We start from the raw sequence: 20,346 nt of genomic DNA on the forward strand, positions 1-20,346 counted from the left end.
TGCCTCTATCCCTGCAGACCTCCGTCACTTATGGCTCCTTTAGCCCATTCAATCTGGGAACGCATCTGTGTCACTTTAGATTTCTTTGGCTATTCAAAAATAGCAGATATACAAGTATGAGCTTGTAGATATGCTATTTTTGAAAAATCATTTGTGCAAACGTATTCATTTTTCTTTTTTTTAAAGCGGTCATTTGTAAAATATTTTGTTCCAGGGACCTTCAGAAGCAAAGATTTGAGTTAAGCTCATAGCGTGGCACTCGGTGCCGCACTAGGAGCTTGTATATCTGCAATTTTTTAATGGCCAAATATAAATAATGGTTATAGCTCAAATCTAAAATGACTCTGATGCGTTCCCAGATTTAATGGGTTAAGACTACCAGAAGTAAGTGAGCCGCGCCCTGCCGTGTAGCATATTTTACAGGTTCTGGATTTGTTTTCATATCGTTGCTGTCGGGCAGAAACCTCTTATCTCCATATTTTAACTTTTTGTGTTTTTTCGTAAATTAACGCCCTACTTGATCATACTACAGCGTCAAACAAAAGAATCATAAGTAGCAGATCCACAAGCTCGAAATGTGGGCGTAAAGCGACGCATTTTGAGCTTGTAGATCTGCTACTTTTGCTATTTTTGAATTTGAATCCTGAAAAGTAACAGTTTTGGACATATGAGGTTTCCACCCGACAGAGACGATATGCTATGGCTCACAAAAGGTTCTCGGAACCAAATTTTGGCCCTGCTCAGGAGGTGGTACTTAAACCTTATACTAACTAGGTGGTACTTAAACCTTATACTAACTTTACAAATGTGTATAAAATAGTGAAAATAGCCGATCTAGAAGCACACAACGCATCGTGTTGTGACATGTTGTAGACTGGCTATTTTCACTTTCTTTGTATTGTTTTTCTTTTTATGACGTACCTCCCCTGCAGGGGTGGTTCTGGTTATAATGGAAACGTAAACAGAAACCATCACAGAACTTGGCAGGTTACTTGAAGGTTTCAGGTTATGGAAGGTTCTGGGTTACCCTTCCTAGTCAAAAAGAACCACAATAACACTTTATGTGTGATTTATACTTGGTTGTGGTTCCGTGTACTGAAAATAGCCGATCTACACGCTCACAAGTTTGTAAGCTATTTTCAGTGCACAACTAAGTATACAGTAAGTCAGCCTATTTCATATTATCTCTCACACAGCTACAGTCGCAAAATTACCAAATAATTTACAAAGGCATGCAATACTGCATATAACAATAGCTCCTACTATACTCCCTCTCCCTAACTCTACTGTCCTCTCTGTCACTCTGTCCACCTCTTTCTCTCCATCTCTCCACCTCTATCCCTCCATTCCTCCATATTCTGCCTTTCTCCTCTCCCCCTGCGTCGTTCTCATTCTGCTTTTCCGTCCCGGTCCCCCAGATGAAGCCAAGCGGTACCAGGTGGTGATTCATGGGATAGAGCCCCTGCTGGAGACTCCCATTCAGTGGCTCAGTGAACACCTCAGCCACCCCGACAACTTCCTCCACATCTGCGTCATCCCTGAGCCCACCGACTGAGGGCGCCGATCCGTCAGCTCGGCCTCAGCCACAGACCGCCCCACCGAGGCGGGGATGCAGACTAACTAACTTTAACAGATAACGGAAGGAAGGTGGTGGGGGTTGAGGTGTGATGTCATCAAAACGGGATGGAGTCCTACTGTGCAGCTCCTCTTGCGGAGCACCGTCCGGCAGCGATTGACCTGTACACGCAGGCCTCTGTCTGCTTGTCTTTCTGCTCCCTCTCTAACTTTCTTCTGATCTCCTGTCTCTGTCCTCTTTCCCTTTGGGACAGCGGATACAAACCAAAAACAGTGAAAGCCTTATAGAAAAAACGGGCACCTATCAAAAAGATGTAAAGCAGGGAAGGGGGATAGGTCAGTTCACCTCTTTTGGTCCATCCTGCCATGTCCATGCTCTCCTCCCCTCCTCCTCTTTCTTTACCCCCCACCCCCCAGATGAAGCCTGTTGGAAGATGGAGTGAGGGGCTGTGATTGGTTTTCTCCTCAAAGTTGCCTTACTTTCCACACTCGTGCGTCAGTCTGACCCATATGAAAAGACTGAGTTTGTTTGTACCCTGTGCTTGGGCAAATCCATCATCTTCAAGAACTTCTCTTCATTATACACCTATGCTCTATTTTAATGGTGTGTTTAATGCTGTTGCACGGCCTAAATAGCCGATCTACAAGCTCATGTGCTTGTAGATTGGCTATTTTTGCTATTTTGGACATTTTCTCAATATGTTCACCGATTTTATGATAGGCCCAGAATAGGGATGCCAGGCTGAAAGTTGTTAACACACACTCTAGGGTGTATCAGTTCATTCGACAACATCTGTAAAATTGTCACGCATATTACCGTAATAATCGACTAACAAAGTCTTGGTTGACTAAAACCAAACCGACCAATTTATTGATTTTTTTTTTACGAGTGGACAGCCACACACACACACACACACACACACACACACACACACACACACACACACACACACACACACACACACACACAGTTGGTTTAGGCAAGTGCAGCCAGGCAGTAGGTCATAGGGGTCGTGTCACGCTTTCTCATCCGCGTAGCTTTGTTGTATACCACTTTTTACAACAAATCAGATAAAAATGAAAAAGATGTCCTAATTGTTCTTTTCTGTCGCACCTCAAACAGTCATTTGGTTATTTATAGTATAGATCAATTTTATCTTCACTGCATAAAGCAATCTCACAAGGTATCCGTCCCCCCTTTCAGTTCCCCCGTCCTTAATTTTTTCATTCTCTCTCTCTCTTTCTCGTGTGGTTTACTGCCAGTGCACTCTCTCTCCCTCTCATCTCCACTGGCTAATTATCTGTTGGCATTCCACCCGCTGCTAATGAGACCACTAAACTACCCTGTCTGACAAGCCTTGGGCTGCCGCGTGTGTGTGTGTGTGTGTGTGTGTTGTTTTTTCATCAAGGTTATGCTTTGAATGAAGTGGCTCAGTAGGGGATGTGTGTGACTTATTGTGTGTGTTTATATGTATGACTGTATCTGTGTGTTTTTGGCATCAGAGTGAATGCTTTTGTGACTGTGTATACGTACTAATTACCGCCATCATTTATAGCACCCTGGGGGGGGTCGGGAGGGAGAAGAAGGTGTGAAGATATCCAATGGAATCCTGTCTGTCCTCTCTCACATACACCCGTCTCATGGCACAGAGACAGCCCTGTAATTTAGTGTGTGTGTGTGTGTGTGTGTGTGTGTGTGTGTGTGTGTGATGTCACACACACACACACACACACACACACACACACACACATCATCATCACATCACGTCAGGCTTCCTCACCACGGCTGCCGCCGCCGAGCTTGATGGGACGGCATGTTTATGATGTTGAGTCAGGAACCAGGCTCGGCGTGGGGCAACGTAGTGTGCGTTGTTTTGTGTGTGTGTGTGTGTGTGTGCATTATGTATGTTTACACACACTAGTCCTAGACACAATCATCAAACGTGTCTGGCTCACCCCTGTCTAGCTGACACACTTGTCTTTAAGGGATTTCCCAAGCCGCCTTTTAACCCCTCCTTTTGTTTTCTTCCATACAGTAGGAAATACACGCGGCAATGCCATTGTCACTGTCGGACAAAAAGCGTCACAGTGCAACAGGTTTTTTCCGGGAAGAAAGCTAAAGCTTCCCTCTTGTTGTTGCAGATCATGAGTTTTACACAGCACAGTGGTTACAGTTACAGGATACCGTACCCACATTTTAATGACAATGTAGTGATCATGTAACATTTTTGTTCAAGTTTGAAAATGAATGCTAAATGAAATTGCAGTAATGTACAGTAGTTGAAAAACTACATACTAACTAAACTACTTCCACTTTGAGGCATGGAGAACCATTGTGCGTGGGGATTGGGGGGAAAAGGCTGACGTTTTTTATATTACATGAAGCAATAAAGTACGTAAGCATTTTAGCCCATTATCAGTTCAAATCTATATTATTGTATCTCGCATAAAGGTCCTCTGTTATCTAAAAGTGTTATTAAAATGATTGACAGGGTATCAATGTTGAGGTTTTGTTCAAAGAAATTGTCCAAGGTGAAAACAACAAAAAGGTTGGTTGCTATTTATTTGTTTCCATACCAACTGCGAAAACATGACCAGTTTGGTCTAATAATAGCCAAACTTTACCGTCCACATGATTTGTGCCAGATTCCGCGAAGCCTAGACTCCCTCCCGACATACACACACACATTTTATAATCAACACCAACCGCAAAGCCTCCCCCGCAAATAGTGCCCCGAAGTTAAATTAATTGCCCCCACTGTCCTGCTAGATTCCGTGAAACCAAGCACTGTCACACACGTACATAAACACATACTCACACATGCACATGCATTCATTCGTCCAGACAGACATTTATCCAGACGTGTTTGTGTGTGTGCTTGCGTGTGCGTGCGTACTTGCACACACGTACAGGCGTAGTTTAACAGGTCCCAGGGGGGGGAGTGTTAGGGTCTAGTATCAGACAACAGAGCGCAGATCAAGCAGATCAACAGATGAGAGTGATTAGAGCTTAGAGGAAGCGATGAGTGTATTCCCCCTCGCTGTAGCCTGCCACAAACACAGCACAGCACCCCAGGACAGACAGACGAGACAGACACAGAGAATGAAGGTTAAGTGGGAGAAAATAGCCACATGGAGAAAGAGTGGTTTGTCGCCATAGCTTGCCATAAACTAACAGCCTGTAAAGATAAAGAGAGAACTGGAGAGACGAGAGAATGGAAAGGGATAGAATGTGGATAATCTATGAGTGTATTCCCTTCCACTTGCACAACACAGCCTCTCAATGGGAACCGGAAAATGAATAAGATACGGGCACTGACTGGGGTAGGGGTCATGTCCTGTAAATGACGTGAATGACCACCACCTGCTGACTGGACCACTGGCTTTTGTGTGTGTGTGTGTGTGTGTGTGTGTGTGCTCGTGATTTTCTGGTGTTCTTGGAACTCCACACCTTTGTCTAGACAGGCTTGTTTACAAATTCTCCAGTTTACCTCCAACACTCACAGCCAATACAGGTCATGGTGCTGACTGAAAAGTGAGTTCTCCCCTTTTTTGTACTTTATTTTTCTCTTTACTTCTTCCATTTCGCATCCCATTATCTTTATAATGTCATTCTGTTAATTATGATTGCTCATTTTCTAAGACAAGATTAAATGAAAGTCTATCTGCTGGGTGAAAGGCATGTTGATTAGATCAACGGCTTTGTTTGAACCGGGGGATTCCTCCTTCCACTGCGACAAACACCATGTGCTTTTACTTTTTCTCTTTGCTCTTCTCTCACCTAACAAACGGTTTGGAGGTTTTATTTTTCTGCCTTTTATTATTTTCTTTTTTTTTTGCTACTAAACCATGCATATTTACAAAGCTGTATAAATAAATATATACAAAATATTTGTAGTATTAAAGTTGAATAAATAAACAAAATGGGTTTTCTATTTGCCTTGTGGTGTGTGTCTGTGCGTGTGCAATATGGGAAGGTGCATGAGTACCAAGCGAGTTTGACAGGGTTGTCTATGACTGATGTGTAGGAAGACCAATGTGCAAATAAAGAGAGATGCATTCAGCAGTAGGTATTGAACAAATAAAATGTGATGTAGTCACTTCGTCATTGCGAATCGAGGCAAATGCCTTTCTAATGGTCTTGTCTCTCTTCCTCCGACAGCCCCCCCACCCACTCCTCATCCACACACAGTTTTCCAGTAAACAACCACTAAACTGGTATTGAAAGTCCCTTCCAGTAAATAACCAGTGAACTGGTTTAGACAAGCGCAGCTGAGGCGGACCTCCTGTCTCTTTCTCTCTCTTTCTTTCTCTACTGTACTGTATGTCTTTCTGTCGAGCTCAGTTCCTGGCACTGTGGCACGCACACAGGCACACCATATTGCTTTAGCCCCGTCTCCCTCTCCTCTTTTCGGAGGATGTATCTCCGATTTAACAAGCCAACGGTCTTTGAAGTTTGTAATGACTCAAGAGGACAGAGTTCATCTCGCTCGCTCTTTCTCTCTCTTACACACACACACACACACACACACACACACACACACACACACACACACACACACTCTTTCACTTCTCCCACCCTGCCCTCTGTTTTTCTGTACCTCGCTCTGTCCCCCTCCACACTGAATCAAAACATTGCGTTTCAAAGGAGCATGTCACAAGTTCTATATTTTCTTCCATCTTCTCATTTCTTCTCATCCTTTTCCATGTTCTCTGTCTTTGTTTCCTCCATCCTCTCACTTTTAATATCTGAGTTCAGGATCATTGTCTCACTATGGAGGCAGATGGAGGTAAACCAGGGTTGAAGCTCATAAGTCAGTCTCTTACAATATGTCCCCCTCCCCCTTTGTTCTCTCTGTGATGTTATACGAGGTGACTGGAGACAACTTTCCCCTCTGCAGCAACCCTCAAACCGCCTCCTTCCTCTACGGCCTAGCACACGCACACAAACACATGCACAATCATGCACACATGGATTTACACACACATACAGCAACATGCAGACTCATGAGAAAAACGCATCATGCAGACACACACACACACACACACACACACACACACACACACACACACACACACACACACACACACACACACACACACACACACACACATATGCAGACACACACACAACACCTGTATACAGGGGTCAGTGGTCAGAGGAGCAAATGACAGAAACTGCCTCTCTTTCCTGGAGGTTCTCTCATTTCCAGTTACACCCCCCCCCCTCTCTACTACACAAAGGGGCTAACCTGTCATTAACCCTGGCCCCTAATAGGCAGGTGTTGAGGAGAAAGAGACAAACAGAGACAGACTGAGAGAGGGAGATCAAAGTACTATAGCTGGCCATTCCCCCATCATCCACATCCTCCTATCACTCTCTCTCTCTCTCTCTCTCTCGCCCTCTCAGTCTCTCCATCTCTTTCTCTCTTACACTCGCACACAGCGCGCGCACACACACACACACACACACACACACACACACACACACACTAGAGGTAATAAGTAGTGTGCCTACATCCCAGTTGTAGCCTCTGGGTCAGTACATCAGCTCCCTAACCCTGTGTGTGTGTGTGTGTGTGTGTGTGTGTGTGTGTGTGTGTGTGTGTGTGTGTGTGTGTGTGTGTGTGTGTGTGTGTGTGTGTGTGTGTGTGTGTGTGTGTGTGTGTGTGTGTGTGTGTGTGTGTGTGTGTGTGTTATTGAATGGCTCCTCGTTGACTGAGAGAAGAGGATGACAGTAATTTGTCATAGACACTGAGGCTGTCTTGTGTGTGTACACACACATACACACACGTACGCTTATGCTTACATACGTGCGTGCAAGAGTGCATGTGTGTGCGTGCAACGTGCATACACCTTATATGAGCGAGACGTTTTCTACGTCAGATACCACTTCAGGAGCTAAAAAAAAGTGATTTCCTTTTTCCGTCACGAAGTAAACAAAATGCAGTGACATAAATATTTACATTCCACAAACTGCTTCGGTTAAATGGGATTTTTTTATAGGATAGTTGTAAACTAGAATTGTGCACATGCGTGCACATACACGCGCGCGCACACACACACACACACACACACACACACAACCATACACCCTTCTGTCCTGTGTCAGGCCAGCCCTTACTGTGACACACAGACATACTGTATGTACTGTGGCACACACACGCGCGCGCGCGCACACACACTCCAGCAGCAGCCCTCACCATTTTGCCTAAGTTGTGCTTCGTCTTACGATGGTGTCTCGCACCGAACCTGGCAGATCTACAAGATCACAGCGTGTCACGTCCACAATGCGCTGTGAGCTTGTAGATCAGCTACAGTGTGCTCGGCGCCGGCACCGTTGCACGACCAAGTATAAATCAGGCTTTTAGACCCACTCATCATATATAATGTGTTTTATTGATGTTCCTTATTGTTTTCATATGGGTAAATTATGTGGCACAATGAGCACATTCACCACACGCCATATGGGAAATGTGTCTCTGTGTGTGTGTGTGTGTGTGTGTGTGTGTGTGTACTAGAACTACTATGAGGTGTGGGTGTGCGTGCACGTGTATGCATCTGTACATGTATGTGGACATGGACAGTGGAAACGTACGTGCGTGTATGTGTGTGTGCATGAGTGTGTTGCATCCAACATTGTCCTGAGCCTGACTCAGGACGCAACACATGGGTTGGGGGGTTTGGTTTACAGTAGGTGGCAGGAAGTGAGCGTAATAACAATTCATAAGCATCACTCTCACATGTGGCTCATAAATTCTCACCATCCCAACACTAATGTCCCAGGCTCTCCCCTCAACACCCCCAAGGGTTTGTCATCTGGGCGCGAGGAAGGCAACTTGACGCAAGAGCTTATCAGACGTTACTGTACGTATAGCTGTTTGTCCCTTAATGGGACCAGAAATGTACTGGCGTGTTTTCACAACGTGGTTGTACCCAAGCCATCTAGAACGCTGTCTGTCTTATGCTTGTACCGTACTGCTTGTCCACGCAAACTACTAGACCAACCACAGCCTCACGCCGATACCTGCATCACGCTATGAAACAGAATCACCTCCGGCCATGAAACCCTGGTGAAGTAAAAGTGAAAAGTGAAAGTGACACTTTGTCATAAAGGAAAATCAATGCATTTTACACATAAAAAAAAGAATCTGTGAATCTCTTACACCAACATTGTTATTGTGAGGCACTTTTGTTCGTATTGACAGTGGTGAAAGAAGAATACTCTGTTACAATTGAAAGTCCTGTATTTAAAATGTTACTTGAGTAAAAGTAGAAAGGTATTGTCATCAAATTATGCTTACATTATTAAACATAAAAGTATTCATTATATTATAGAATGATCCATTTCACAATCATATTATTGAATGTAATAAGTTATGCATTAATGTGTTCTTCACTGTCATGTTGCAGCTGGCAGTGTGCTGATTTGTATTACTTTATGTGCTGCTTAACCTATAATATTACAAGATTAGTTATGTATGTTTTGTATTAGTATTCTAAATCAGCAAAATAACTAGTAACTCAAGTTGTCAAATAATTGTAGTGGAGTAAAAGGTACAATAATTGCCTCTGGAATGTAGTAGAGCAGATTTAATAACAAAACAATGTACCCAAATAAAGTAAAAGTACCTCAATAGTGTGTAAGTACAGTGTAAATGTACTTCATTACTAAAAGATTGCTATTTCCAATTGGCCAAATGATGTGTAGACCAGCACAGCACACAACAAGCAGTCAGGGTGTATTGTACAGCTTCACTGAGCACCACAGTGTGATTTGTTTGGCTTCGTTCACAAACTGCACATATAGTAACTACACTACTATTACTATCAACAGGTACAGACTTGACATGGAGACCATGCCTTTATTGGACTCTATGTCTTGTTTCTTTCGTGAAAACTGTGTTTGTTACATGTACATAAGCTTGTACTGCTATACTTGTTGGGACATCAACATTTTAGGACAGCAATTTTTTACGTGTAATTTTTATTCCTAACCCTATAGCCGAAAATAGCTGATTTACAAGCTCACAATGCGTTGCACGACGTCTTCTGAGCTTGTAGATCGGCTATTTGCGGTGCACGAAACCGGCACGCAACTAAATACAAATCCCACTCGCATTCCCTGGTCTTCTTGTGAGGACCAGGAAAATGGTCCTCTCTATTTGCCTCATTCTACTACAATTGTAGCGACATTTGGCTCTGATACACGCACACACATACTCCATATGTGTGAGTTTATTGGCGTTTACGTGTGTTTATGTGCGTTTACGTGTGAGCACATTTAATATTATTAAATGTACTCACACAAAAACGCACACACATGCATCTTGTGTTCTTTCTCACATACTCGCTCTCTGTCACACACATGCACAATCACATACACACGCCCACATACAGTGCACCGCCTACACATCTGCACCAAGTGACTCAGCAGAAAGCCCCTCTTGGCAGCCATCTTGCCCTGGTCCTTCTCTAGCTGCCACATATGAGCTTGATTCCTCCCTCCTTCATCTCCAACCACACTCCATTGTTTCCCAGCCGTCCTGGGCTGTGCAGCAGACCGTCCATATGTCCTACCGACCAACGGTGCTGCAGTAGATCATGTATTTGCGGTCCCCGTGACCCGGCGACCGAGCACATGGCTCCATGACTGGGTCTGTGACACGATGCTCATCTGGTTTCCCTTTTCCTTAATAGGGCATGACTTCCTATCAAGATGGGTTAAGAAGTGTGAGGTTCAGGGAAATCGGGTGAGCTTATGGTGATGTGCTGCTATTGAGTCACTCAGTCGCCTCAAAGTTTGACCCCTCTGTGTTTGTGCTACATCATGATGATTTTGGACTGTGTTTACGGTAAAGCCACCACAAGGACCCAGGGTTCACTTTCCGGAAACATGTTCGTAGATGCCGTCACCCTGGAACGCAGCTAGGGGATGTTTTGGAATACGTGTGTGTGTGAATGTGTCTATGAACGTATGGGGTGTGGATGTGTGGTGGAATGTGTTTGGTCTACGGCGTCATTACGATAGAAACTAATCGAGACATTTCTGGGACTCCCAGAGAGACCATAAAGTTAGCAAATGGAGACACTAAATTTGACAGACAAGACTGTCAAATTTAGACTGTGTATGCGTGTGTGTGTGTGTGTGTGTGTGTGTGTGTGTGTGTGTGTGTGTGTGTGTGTGTGTGTGTGTGTGTGTGTGCGTGTGCGTGTGTGCGTGTGTGTGTGTGTGTGTGTGTGAGCTTGTGCGTGCATGTGTTTGTTGTAAATCATGATTAACTTTTTCTTTTTTTTCTGAAGCACTGTAGGCTGTCTTTCTGTTCTAATTTCTCAAGTCTGATTACAGTACATGTGAGAAAGCAGTGCAAGTGAGAAAAACGGAACGGGGAGCCACCATTTTTCTGACGTGGGAGGCCCCGTAATTCTTTTATGTCCGGGGCCACCCGCGTGCTCACCCGGTGCCCCCGCCCAGCACTCCCGCCCTGGCCTCATCCCTTACCGTTCCACTTTAGAGCTGTTGTGTGGAAATAAGAAAAAAGTATTTTTGGCTGAGGGGGCGGAGCCAAAAGTACACCCTGCATATGTCACTGATCACATGACCTCAATCAATTACCTTATGACTTTTTTCTTATTTCCACACAACAGCTCTAAGGTGTTTTAAAGACATCCCTGCAAGCGAGACCCTGTGGGGCCCATGCAGGCTGTGTGGGCAGTGGGTGCATTTCGCCTTTCCGACATGTCGCCTTTCCGACGTTAACGAACCCTATACCTAACCCTAACCCTAACCCTAACCGCACGCGGAAGCCACTAGTCGGAGTGGCGAGATGTCGGAATGTGGACAGTTAGGGCTATGCCAAGCCCGCACCAAACCTGCACAGGCCCATCGCGGGTTTGCCCAGGTGATGCCCACAGCTGTGGTCTCACCGTGGGCTTGCTGTGGGCAGCCCCCACTTGGGGCTGAGCTGGGGCTTGCCCATAGTGGGCCAGTGTGGGTCTGTCCGTTCAGGGCCAAGAGCAGATTTGTACCTTTGGGCCCCATGCGTTTTTAGTGTGGGCAGCCCATATTACATTCCCACATCATTTGCCGCTCTTTTCTTGAGCTTGGAACTATTTTTTTCTAGAACACAGCATATCACTACAACATTGCACTGTGTAGACTAGAGCCTGGAGCCTCATATCACTCCACCTGTCTGTCTGAATCAACATGCAGCCACTCATCCTAGTCTTCTATAAGGTGAGTTTTTAATTATTAATAATTATGTTTAACAGCAAATATTTGTTATAGTTTAAGTGTGATGTTGTGTTGGGGTTGTATTTGAGTACATTTAGCAAATTCAGATATCCTTTCAGTAGAATAGTATAGGCTAATGTTTAGCTAATGTTGTGGCTAAAAGTTAGCTGCTAGCAGCTGCTATGCTAACTTTATTTGACATCAGCACTCACTCACACACAGACACACACACACACACACACACACACACACACACACACACACACACACACTGTGTGAGAAAGAGCACACATAAAATGAAAACTTAGACAGAGGTCTTTAACAGGGGGTCCGCGGAGGTACTGCAGGGGTCCGCGACCCCTAGGGGGTCCATGGAGGTACTGCAGGGGTCCGCGACCCCTAGGGGGTCCACGGAGGTACTGCAGGGGTCCACGAAATTGTTGCTTGATTACACAATTAGAGTTTTTTTATTTTATTTTTTATTTTTTTTCAAAAATGTCAATTTTTCTTTAAATATTTTTTAAACATTTTCCATATTTATGTTTAAAATAAATCATGATTCTATCTATTTTGAATAGCTTGTATACATGATTATTGTGCAATTGACAGATTGTTGATAGTATTGACATTGGTTCTCAGTTCATAAAGTATGTTTATAAATGGCCACCCTTGTACCTTGTACATGTATGTTTGAATTAAAAGCATGAATATATTAATCTATGTATTATTTTAATTGCTTAGTATTGAATGCACAATAACATGGTATGTTTATACATATGAATCACAATTTTATAGGCCTACATAATTATACAATATTTGTATATAAAACATTTAAAAAACGTTGAAGACCCCTGCCTTAGCTTGTTGTTGATATATTGACAAAATGCACATGGTCTGAATGCATGGATATAATGCTTGACATTTGAGAGCCACTGTTGTAGGTCCTTCAATGCTCAATAAATCCATCATTTGTGCACAGGGAGTCTTATTTGACCACCGCCTGTATGTGAGAGACTGCATTGTTGACCACCTTGAGTCGTCCGCCCGTCCGTCTGTCTGTCTGGTGTCCAAACTGTCAGCAGGTAAGATTGGTATAGCTTCGGTCTAGGCACTTTAACCATACATTGGCTATTTGAAAATGGTCTTGCAGATCGGCTCTTTTAAAACAAACGCTTGAAAAACAAGAATGAAATGACTACCAGGTGCTGTGTGTGTGTGTGTGTGTGTGTGTGTGTGTGTGTGTGTGTGTGTGTGTGTGTGTGTGTGTGTGTGTGTGTGTGTGTGTGTGTGTGTGTGTGTGTGTGTGATTGTTTTCATAGACCTGATTACTTGTTTTTCGGATTGCTTGTTTCTATCGCCAAACCTGGCAACATTGAATCTGTGACGCTAAACGCTAATAATGTTTTTTATATAAGTGGTGGCAACATTTTTTGACACCACACGGGTCTTCCCAACAATAGCGAAGATTGAAGTCAGTGTGAACATGGCCAAATAATAACTTAATAGCCAAACTAGGTCTAATGAAGCACGCTAGCATTTAGGCCCTCCTGCGTGATTTTCAACATTGAACTATATAGTTCAATGTTGAAAATGAGCGTTATTCCCCTTAACCAGCACCATTAATCCCCATGCAGAGATTCAGGTGTCACAGCAGCAATAGCAGCCAGTAAGAATGAAACACAGGATAGGAGTTGGGCTATAGAGGCTATGTGTGTGACATCATCGTACCCGGTGCAGTTATGCGAGAACGCCTACTGAGTGGCAAAAAAAAATGCAGTACTTTCTGGCCTTGACAGCCCATACATCAAAAGAGAAAAGTCCCAGTGGCGCGGGAAAGGGGGGGCTACGGGGGCTGCAGCCCCCCTGGTGATGGGAAGGGATTTGTTTTATTTTTTTTAATTTTTTTATTTTTTAATTTTTTAAATTTTATTTATGAGAACGAGAATTAAATAACGTAACCCTAACCTAACCCTAACCCTAAAACCGAAATAAAGTAAAGGAAAAAAAGTGCCAAAACCCACCCAAACCCGCACATTTTTCGACCCGAAACCGCAAAAAAATCGAGCGGATTCCCCCGACGCTCAGCCCCCCTGGCTGTTAAGTACTTCTCGCGCGCCTCTTATCTTATTGTATTACATGACGTTAAACTCACCAACATGGCAGCTGTACGGAAAGTTTGAATTATCCTCTTTCTACCTGCAAAGTTTTTGTTTCATAAAAATCCACCGTAGACATGTTATGAGCTACTTTCTGTCAATAAATTCCGTGCAGGTGATTATTTTTAAGTGTCAGAGTTTGGAAGCGCTCATTTTCAATAACGAAACGTCCTGCTGCCTCCTGCATTATGTGCAATTTAGAAACAGGTGGTACACAGGACCGTTGAGTGATTTCCAACGAGCGCTTTTCTATGTTCCAAACTGCAATGCTACATGCTACTCTGCCCCATGATTTGGCACTCAGTCTAGATGAGGGGGGCGTGTCCCAATGGAAAAGTGATGCATGTGCATACTCTCTATTGCTAAGAGCAAGTGTCAAGAGCCAATGATCATTCATTTGAATCAGCTGTGTGGAGGGAGATCTTGTAGGGAAGTATGCAGACGAATATAAACCTTTTTGACTTCTGTCAGGCACATTATTGTTGACTGACAGGGATCACCCAAATGGGACATCAGGAACTGATGCCCATACTTGTGAGTGATGCCCATAATTGTGAGGGTTGTGAGCTTGTAGATGTGCTATTTTATTGCGCCAGAATAAGGATGCTGTGGTTCATACTGTCACCTTGGAATGAATGCTCCTGACAGTGTCAATATCATGAAACAGTGTCGCAGTTTCAATGCCATGAGACCATAATAGATTATTCACACAGGTATACAGTGAAATCCTGAGTGTTCATTTAAACTCAGTGCACAATTCTACTCTGAGTTACAAATGGATACATTAACACTTGATGATGATATGATGATGTAACACAGCCAAACAGATCATAACAAAGACATATTATTACCACATTAGGTCAATGTGAAATCCATCCTTCCATTTAAATCCAGAATTAAATGGAAGACTACATTTTTATTATGTAGCCTGTGTGTATATCCTGACATGACTCTGATTATTGGGGCTTAGTTCCAAGTAGTGATGGCCATGGTTAACCGTTTAAACCGGTAAACCTTAAGAAATTAGATTTAAATGGCAGACTAAATATTTATTATGTAGCCTCTTTATATATCCTGACATGACTCCGAATCTTGGGGCTTAGTGCCAACTTAAGATCGCATTGTTAGTGATGGTTGACATTATGATAAACAAGATCCTCCAGAGACAGTCACAGCTGGAATGTATCTTTCTGTTAGGATCAACTCTTCATGTTATTGGGTATATTAGAACTATGTTCACGCAGTTTATTTCTCCAGTACTCACACAAGTATACTATAGAATAACAAATAACAATTACAGCCTATGGGAGCAGGCTACAGAAAACAGACAATCGTACAAACATCTAACGAAACAGACAGGTATAAATACACTAGGAAACTAACTAGACACAGGTGAACTGAAGTACAATCAACACAGGGATTGGCTCGGGCAAACAGGAGCCAGGTGATAAAAATTAACAACAATCACAGGCAGGAGAGACAAGACAGTCATGCAGTTGTCCATAGAGAAGACTGATGATCGAGGAAAATGCACCTTGTTCCAGCCCAGAATTGGCCGAGTTGCCCAAGGAGAGACAGATTTTCCATTGGTTATTTATTCATATTATACCCACCATGGCACCAGACATGGAAGCATTATTTACAGCTCCAGTACTGTCCATGGTACTGAACATAATGTTTGTCAACAACTTGATGGTTTCTTGCTGATATGGGAGGCCCTTTAGTACTTGAAATGTGCAGTAGGCTAGACAGCTATATAGTGCATAGGCATGTGTACTTAGTTTACATTTTGTTGTCATGATCGTCTTTGATCTTTTCCTCAGTGATGTTAAAGTGGATGTGTTAGAGCCTACTGCCTGGTGAGAATGTTTGGCTTGTTGTTTGTTGAAGTGGATCCAAAAATATTCCACTGTCTTTATTTCCACCTTTATGTCACCAAATGTCCTTTAATTAACAAGCAGCATTAAAAAGCATTACCATTAATATTTTTTTTTGTGTAGAGGTAATGTGTTACGTCATTTTGACCTTAATATATAATATCACAAACACGCCTGTTCATAGTCCACACAATGACACAAAAGCACAAACTGAAAAATACAGCAAAGAAACCTTCAAACACAATAGCAGTTAAACAGCCATGCTGCATAGACCATCCAATTACAACTGTAATCAACATACATGTGAGGGGACGTTTTGACTGGTTCGAAACATCTCGTACATATTATTTATTTATTTTTACTATAATTATTATTACTATTTATTTACATTTTTTTATAGGTGAAGGAAAGATGGGAGGGGAGAATAAAAGCCAGAGAGTTGTATTCACAGAGGTTGTATTGTAGTGAGTGCTTGTATTCAGATTGTTAGAAAGTTGTGGGGGAAGAAAGCATATGAAAGAATCATCTCTTATGATATGTGGTAACTCCCTCTCTTAGCCTAGCACTGTGTTTTTCTAGGAGGATCTTGAACATTTTACAGCACCACTGATTGATTGTGGGAGTTGTTTTATCCATTTCAAAGTTGTGTGGGACTCCCCTGTGGGTGGCGCCTGATACTAGTACTATAGATAAAAAAGTAAGAACCAATAGTCCAATTCTATATTACAGCTAAAAGTATTAATTACAGTTCGTTTCTTATATTTTGCCAGAAAATTATAAAGGACAGAGCTGAGAACTGAGCAGGGTTAATTCATTTGAGCGTATATACTGTAGCATTTCTTGAATCCTATCTCATGTAAATACTTTGCAAACTTCAAGTAAAGCCAAAGCATATTCTGTGCCTCCTCCCAAGTCCTTCTTAGAAACTTGTAAATCGATTTGGATATACATTTTCATGGTTTCAAATATGCACATTTTATAATAATTGAATTTAAACCCTACCCAAACTCAGCAAACGGTAAAAAAAGGCATGCAAATTTAGAAGTCCCCAAGATATTGTGTCACTCCACCGCCACCCACACCCACACAACCCCCCAAATAATTTACCCATACTATGGTCAGACAACTGCTGTGAAACCCCTGTCGTAATACAAACATTATACTGAGGTAGTGGAATTTGCTGTGTAATGGAGTGAAAAGTTTCCCTAATAGTAATAAAATGGTAGCAAACAGGAAAGAGTGATACGGTGCGCAAAAGTGAAAGATGTTGAGTCAAGAGCCGGGGGCAGAGCTAGTTTTCAGTTAGATGACAAACTAATGGTACTAGGTAGATGCTGCACACTCAAATCGTTAACAGGCTATCTTTAGGGTTACATTTACATGGCAGTTTTAAGTATGTGGCTCATCATGCTTTTGTTCTGATTGACTTGACAGTGAGCGCAAGTTAACCTTCGGTTCAGTTTCATATTACATATTAGAATAGTAATGCAATTGTCTGAACAATAGCATCCTGACAAAAACAAAATATAGAATGATTATGAGCAAAGACTAATTCAATGAGGGAGACAGCATTGTGAGGTGGCAGTGAGTAAATTTAAATAAATTAGAAGTGAGTTGAATCCAGAATCCATGTTATGGTTTGGCTTGATGTTTTAGGTTTAAGGCCTTACCTAATTTATCATTGGAGATCTGTAGTCTTGGGCTAGGGCCATATCATGGCTGTGACCTTGCACCATAGTGTTAATTGAACTGTGTTAAACACTCGACAATTGTTTACAGGAAACACAGTGGGATTTAATTGTATTTACTACTTCTGCATTAGTCAAGCCAATTAGTGACAAAGTTGGCTATAAATTCACACACAGGATAGCTTAATATGACTGACATGGCAATAGGTTTAGTTTTGGCAGTGCAGGTCTGCATTTCTGGCTCGCTCCAGCATGTATGTGCACAGACTTTGGCACATAAAAGCAGATGTAAGCAGGTGGATCTGGGCGGGAGAAAAGCACCAAAATTCTCATGACAAAAGAGCAGCCTGATGGTGACCTAACTGGGGTTGAGTACCCCACTGTCAATGCTTGACACTAGGAATGATGATTGGTTTGCTTGTAGATGTGCACTATTCACTGATCTAATCAGCTTAAGCCAGGTAGAGTTTCCTGACTGAACATACGTTGCTCATAAAGAATAGTATCAGTCCATCACCAATTATAAGATGAGAGGCTTACTTCTACACCACCCTGTTTAAAAAAAAAATATATATATATATATATATATATATATATATATATAAATAATGACTGTTAAGGGCCTAATTTAATTTGTTAATTCGAGGTGAATTAAATCAAGTCCTTAACGGCAACTTATGTACTGTATGAGCGGGCAGACACATGCGATTGATTATGAGCACATTTCGTAATAATGGTGACACAACCAGACAATCCGGTACCTTGAGATTCTAACTCCCATTTCTGTGGAAGTTCTTCACATCAGACTTCCCAGTAACTGATAACATTGACGCGTCATTATACGTACTGCATAGTTTCTCAACAAGTGGTCGATAAAATAAAATACAAATCTTCACTTGTCTTTCACCTAATCAAAAAAACATTTGGTTTAGAGAATAATTATTATTTATCTGTATCTGTCATTTATTTTATCTATTTTTCAAGTGTCTGTATTATTACTAATAAAATACACAATAAATTAAGATGATAGGCTATAGATTATTGTGCTGTTTCTTCCTGATAACGGTCGACACCTTATCCGTTTAATCTTTTAGTGTAAACACAAACATTATCTCAGTACTATGGTGCTTTTGGGTAACTGTATTTTAATTGAGATGGAAGTTGCATCTCCAAAATGAGTGCACAGTAAAATCCTCAGAGTTCATTTAACTCTGAGTGTAAAAATTGACCCAACTGAGGATTTTACTGTGTGTTGTTGCTCACACGAGGAAGCAGTACAGGGGATAAAAGACAGACTACAATTACTATGGCCCATAGGGCATGGGGAGATGTGGTTCCATTTCCTCTTCCCGTCTTAAAGCCTGGCATGGCACGGAAACAGACGTAAAGATTCATGACTCCCAAACCAAGTGGTTTATTTACTACGTTCACAGCGGTTAACATTGCAGAGCTCGTATGAGTCGTATGATTCGTGGAGGGCTTAGATTTTGGTGTCCAAAATCCATCCTTTTCATCTACGGCGCTATTATAATTTGCTTTTAACCACTGAAACCCCAAGTACTTCATTGACCGGGCCAGGATATCCTTGGCCCCCTCCATTTTCCCTCTATATCAAATCTCTTCACCGCAAACAGCTGATCTGCAAGCTCACAACAGGTCAGGTTGTGACATCATGTGAGCTTGTAGATCAGATATTTTAGCTGAATGTTTGCCTATTATGACATGCCCAGAATAGGGACGCTAGGGTTCATGTGGTTAATGCTTATGATTTAGGAGGTAACGCTTTAAATCTAATTTAATTATATTTATTGCATGTATTGCCAAGTACATTTCTTTCTCTGCATTTAACCCATCTTAGCACTTATGGACCAAGGACCAGCTCCAGCTCTAAGGCCACCTTAGGTCAAGGGTACTGGCCGTTCATAAAGTATATCCTATGTGTTTTAGTGTGGGAGAAAACATGCAAACTCCACATGTGGCACTCAGTTTAAATCAGCAAAACACAATTTTGATGAGGTACTGGTCACACAGGTGAAAATGCTGCTTTAATCAACACAGGTTGAGAAATGTCCACTGGAGGCTTGTTGTGTTGTAGCAATGCTAATGGGAGCGAATGGTATTAGCTTCCTACATCTGGCGCTTTTGCTCAAACCACACCCATCTTTGAACTCTGCCTTCATATTGTGACTTAAACTACACGCTTCGTGACTGCAGCTTGCACGGTTGTGACGCTATCATGTTGAAGAAATCAGTCCACAGACATAAACACCACACACACTTCACACAGGGTGAAAATCGATAGCAGCCACGCTGTTGCGGTTGGTAAAAATGGAAGCGACACACTACCAAACACAGAGGACAAATAGGGCTTGCAGTAAATACCAGACAACTGCCGAAGCCTGGTAGAGCTTGGCTGTGGCATGTTTGCTACTCTCTGCATACATATATTCACTGCAATATAGAATGTATATGCAAAATGTTTTCAAACTTTGGTGGTTCTCATGACCGTTTAACCACTTAACTCTATAGGTGACTGGGGTCCCCAGGGCTCTATTTCTATTTATTTTCACGCTAAACCAAATCTCTTTGCCAAATGTGTGTCCCAGAGTAGTTACACTAGGTTTCATAAATTTAACAGGGAGAAGCATTGGGACATCTCACTTTTTCTGATGTGTAGACTAAACTAAAAGATTAACCTACATTGCTTATGTTCATCATTTAATCCCATCATTTCCTGTTAATTGCACATGTTTTAGCTGTTTTTCTCTTTTTTTTGCCCTGCGTGTCCGTCCGTTTTTCCTTTGGCAAAATAAAGT

At 42.3% G+C, this 20,346-nt stretch overlaps 1 protein-coding gene across 1 annotated transcript in view; it reads left to right on the forward strand.

The window, feature by feature from the left end:
* The window catches only part of atg5 (ATG5 autophagy related 5 homolog), a 28,141-nt gene extending 22,631 nt beyond the window's left edge, over positions 1–5,510 (forward strand). Inside the window, exon 8 of the mRNA XM_084050536.1 lies at positions 1,419–5,510. Coding sequence (XP_083906662.1) covers positions 1,419–1,555 — 137 coding nt within the window. The 3' untranslated portion in view covers positions 1,556–5,510. The remainder of the gene's footprint in view (positions 1–1,418) is intronic.
* The last annotated feature ends 14,836 nt before the right edge of the window (positions 5,511–20,346 follow it).

This window comes from Gymnoscopelus microlampas (genome assembly GCF_963454915.1).
Source record: "Gymnoscopelus microlampas genome assembly, chromosome: 3".
In the NCBI taxonomy this organism is placed as follows: domain Eukaryota; kingdom Metazoa; phylum Chordata; class Actinopteri; order Myctophiformes; family Myctophidae; genus Gymnoscopelus; species Gymnoscopelus microlampas.